General features: G+C 41.2%; 1 protein-coding gene across 1 annotated transcript; it reads right to left on the reverse strand.

Moving 5' to 3' along the window:
- Nucleotides 1-2,072: 2,072 nt before the first annotated feature.
- LOC120050621 (E3 ubiquitin/ISG15 ligase TRIM25-like) lies at nucleotides 2,073-2,669 on the reverse strand. The gene has a single exon (XM_038997210.1). The coding sequence runs from the start codon at nucleotides 2,667-2,669 to the stop codon at nucleotides 2,073-2,075; it is 597 nt and encodes a 198-aa protein (XP_038853138.1).
- Between the last annotated feature and the right edge of the window lie 1,693 nt (nucleotides 2,670-4,362).

The following is a 4,362-nucleotide window of genomic DNA, read 5'->3' on the forward strand; positions in this document are numbered from 1 at the left end:
TGATGCTGGCACACCTGTATTTGGGGACTTTCTCCCATTCTTCTCTGCAGATCCTCACAGGCTCTGTCAGGTTGGATGGGAAGAGTCGCTGCAGAGCTATTTTCAGGTCTCTCCAGAGATGTTAGATCGGGTTCAAATCCGGGCTCTGACTGGGCCACTCAAGGACATTCAGAGACTTGTCCCGAAGCCACTCCTGTGTTGTCTTGGTTTCTTCCAGACTTGACGTTTGGCATTCAGACTAAAAAATTAAATCTTGTTTTCATTAGACCAGAGAATCTTGTTTCTCATGGTCTGAGAGTGCTTAGGTGCCTTTTGGCAAACTCCAAGCGGGCTGTCATGTGCCTTTTAGAGAGGAATGGCTTCCGTCTGGCCACTCTACCATAAAGGCCTGATAGGTGGAGTGCTGCAGAGATGGTTGCCTCGACACAATCCTGTCTCTGAGCTCTACGGACAATTCCTTCAACCTCATGGCTTGGTTTTTGCTCTGACATGCACTGTCAACAGTGGGACCTTATATAGACAGGTGTGTACCTTTCCAAATCATGTCCAATCAATTGATTTTAGAACAAGTGGACTCCAATCAAGTTGTAGAAACATCTCAAAGATGATTAATGAAAACAGGATGCATCTGAGCTCAATTTCGAATACTTATGTAAATAAGGTATTTCTGTTTTTTCTTTTTAGTACATTTGCAAAACATTCTACAAACCTGTTTTCAATTTGTCATTATGGGGTATTGTGTGAAGATTGACGAGAAAAGTCAATAATTTAATCCAACTTAGAATAAGTCTGTAACATAACAAAATGTGGAAAAAGTCAAGGGGTCTGAATACTTTCCAAATGCACTGTACTTACTAAATAATTGTAAGTTGAGGCCACTAATATACAATGCTTAATTAGACAGCAGCTCTTTGTCTGTTGGGAAGATTGGGGACTCTCACACACACAAACAGTACTTTTAACATACAATGTTTTCAACTTATATATTTCACACACATTGACGTACATGTATATCAATACATCACCATTGACTATAGTCTTCCCCAAGAGCACGAGGAAAGCCCAAATTGGACGGTTGAGTAACTGAGATTCTAGAAAACCTTGATGTCTTTTTGGCCTACTTGTATGCGGAGGAAAAAGGTGACATTGTTGCACTGCTTTTAGAATGTCAAGGTTTATTCTCAGATGTGCAAACTCAGACAAATGTAGCAGCAAGTGCTACAACAGTTGGGTGTAACTCACTGCCCCTCTAGTGCCTACCACCCAGAGTCTCAAGGTGCACTTGAGAGACTTGATCAGACTTTGAAGTCTATGTTGAGAGCTTACTGCTTTGAGTTTGAGAAGGACTGGGATGAAGGGGTCTTGTGGTGTTTGCAGCCCGGGAGGTTGTTCAGGAATCTCTTGGTTTTAGTCCGAAAGAGCTTGTGTTTGGACATCATGTCAGAGGTTTTTTGAGCTTACTTTGAGTTAAGATGCCCAAATAATAATTTATATTGAACATATGAAACAAGTTGAGCAAACACATAGTTTGAAGTTGACAGAATGTTTTCAACATTTTTCTAAAGTTGGAGCTAAGTTTGGGCCAACTAAAAGGTTCAATTCAGATAACACTGACCGAAAAGTTGAGTAAACCAAAACAGGCAGTGGAACAAGTTACCTAATAGTAATTCATACTTTTTTAATATATATTTTTTACTGTATATCATACTGGATGCACTTTCAACTTGATAGGTCTATGATAGGTAAAACTCCATGGTTTATGGAGGAAAAGTCGTATGGGTGTTTGTATGTGTGTGAACGATCATGTGTTATCCCGGGTCTCCCACGTGCCAGAAAAGTGCATTAGCCCGCTAACCCAAAGCCTAGACATTAGCTGACGAAGTCAGTGCAACTCATGTCCCAGTTAAGGTTACACATCACGCAAATGTGGTCATGGAACACCTCTATTACATGCATGTGTGGTTGCTGTTTTACTTTTCATAGCCAGGTCATATGGAAATATATATGTACAGTAGTGATTCATATTCAGTAAGTACCAGTATTCTCACAGTCATGTGCGAAATTAACAACTATTACAGAGTTGTTGTCCTTACCTGTCTCTCAGTCCTTTCTGATTCAGCTGAGACAGTATAATGGTCTTTATGTTCATCCATTGTACACAGATAACAGATAAACTGCTGATCAGTACGGCAGTAAATCTCCACCAGTTTGTCATGATGAGAGCAGATCTTCTCCTCTAGTTGTGTGGAGGCTTTGACCAGCTTGTGCTTCTTAAAGGTAGGAGATTCATAGTGAGGCTGGAGGTGAGTCTCACAGTAAGAGGCCAGACACACCAGACAGGACTTGACAGCTTTGAGTTTTCTCCCAGTGCAGACATCACACGCTACATCTTCAGGTCCAGCATAATGGTGAGCAGGGGTACCAGCTTGGAGTCCTGTCTTCTTCAGATTCTCCACCAATTCTGCTAGCATGGTGCTTTTCTTCAGAACAGGCCTTGGGGTGAAGGTCTGTCTGCACTGAGGGCAGCTATAGACACCCTTCAGATCATCCTGATCCCAGCAGTCCTTAATACAGCCCATACAGTAGCTGTGTCCACAGGGAATAGTCACCGGATCCTTCAGTAGATCCAAACATATTGAACAACTGATTGAATCCATGGCTGCTGCCATTGTGGTGCACACACTAACAGACTGAGCCGATTGAGAAATGTTATGTTTCTCTAGAAGTGCTTCTAAGTGATAACATTTCCTGGTTGTGTGTGTGTTCTCTTTCTCTGTACAGGGTGTGGCATTGGACAGAGACCAGGAAATTAGTGGTTGGTACATGTTCCATATATGGTACGTGTGCCATGCAACGCTATTTTTCTCCTTATTTTTAGAAGAATGTACAAGGACAAAAATCTGATGCAGTCAAGACAGGTGCTACCAGATTACCTATGGCAGCAACAAGTTTGTCTAAATAGCACGAGTCGGTTTGACCTTTCTCTCTCAAGTAGAAACTCTAATTGAGGCTACATTGGTGCGCTCTCTGTCCAATGTCTATGTGACCGGTGCATTGTCTTTTGATCGGCTTACATATGACTATAGGATCAGGGTTGGTGTTGATCTTTTATTCTCTGACAAAGAAACAAACATCCATAAATGAAATATTTTGCTGCCCCTACGCACCAACTCCTCTCTTCCACATAGAGACAGTAGAACGGCTAAGAACAACACTAATCTCGTTTGACAACGATACAATAGAATGCAATGTATAGTATAAAATGTAGCTAATGTATAATGTAGCCAGCCTATGGGCCTGGGCTAGCCAACTTTCATAAATCACAACCAGGCGTTACGTACAGTTAGTACATGGCGTGCACATGCAAACTAACAGTAAAAAAAATTCAAAATATCATAACAAACAAAAACACTTGACATACCTGATAAAGAAACAAACAACATCCATAAATGAAATTGTGTGTTTCCCTTATACACCAACTCCTCTGTAAAGTATAAATGAACAGGGGACATGAATAGCCAATGATGACATGTACAGAGAAAAGTACAGTAACTAGCTACATTAGCATGTACAGCATTCACAAATCAACAGATAAAATGTTCATAAATGCATGAAATTCATAAATATCACAATATACTGATAGAAGGCCATAATATTACAATGTCAGTGACCATATAAACTCAGTATCTGTGTTTTAACATTCAGAATTGATCAGGTGCGCAACGTTCCCTGGGGACAGGAGACATGTCCCCCCCACATTCTGAAATTTGATTTTTGTCCCCCCCAGTTTTATCATTGGAATGTGATACAAAACGAGGCATCGGTGTGCTTTAGGACCATGCGGACGCCTCCAACTGGTCAGGTAGGCTGTTATGTCCCCCCACTTCTAAAACCAAAGTTGCGCCCCTGGGACATGATTATAATTTTCAGAGGACAATTGTTTAGTATCATACCTCTTTCACATAGATCCAGTAGAAAGGGAAGCGGTAAGGGGTGCTTATGAGGGGGAATACAGAAGGAAAAGGAAGTGTACGACATTTAAAAAAAAGCACAACAACAAAAGGAATGTACACTAATGTCAGGCATGGGAACTATTCAGATTTTGGGTAATTGTACAACACAAAATTCAACATTTGTGTCACGTCCTGACCAGAGTTCTTATGTGTTGTGCTTGTTTTAGTGTTGGTCAGGACGTGAGCTGGGTGGGCATTCTATGTTGTGTGTCTAGTTTGTCTGTTTCTGTGTTCAGCCTAATATGGTTCTCAATCAGAGGCAGCTGTCAATCGTTGTCCCTGATTGAGAATCATATATAGGTGGCTTGTTTTGTGTTGGGATTTTGTGGGTGGTTGTTTTCTGTGTCAG

The sequence above is a fragment of the Salvelinus namaycush genome, chromosome 7 (genome assembly GCF_016432855.1).
Source record: "Salvelinus namaycush isolate Seneca chromosome 7, SaNama_1.0, whole genome shotgun sequence".
Classification (NCBI taxonomy): Eukaryota; Metazoa; Chordata; class Actinopteri; order Salmoniformes; family Salmonidae; genus Salvelinus; species Salvelinus namaycush.

Coding starts and splice junctions, on each gene's coding strand:
- LOC120050621 (XM_038997210.1), bottom strand. CDS start 2,669: ATGGCAGCAGCCATGGATTCAATCAGTTGTTCAATATGTTTGGATCTA.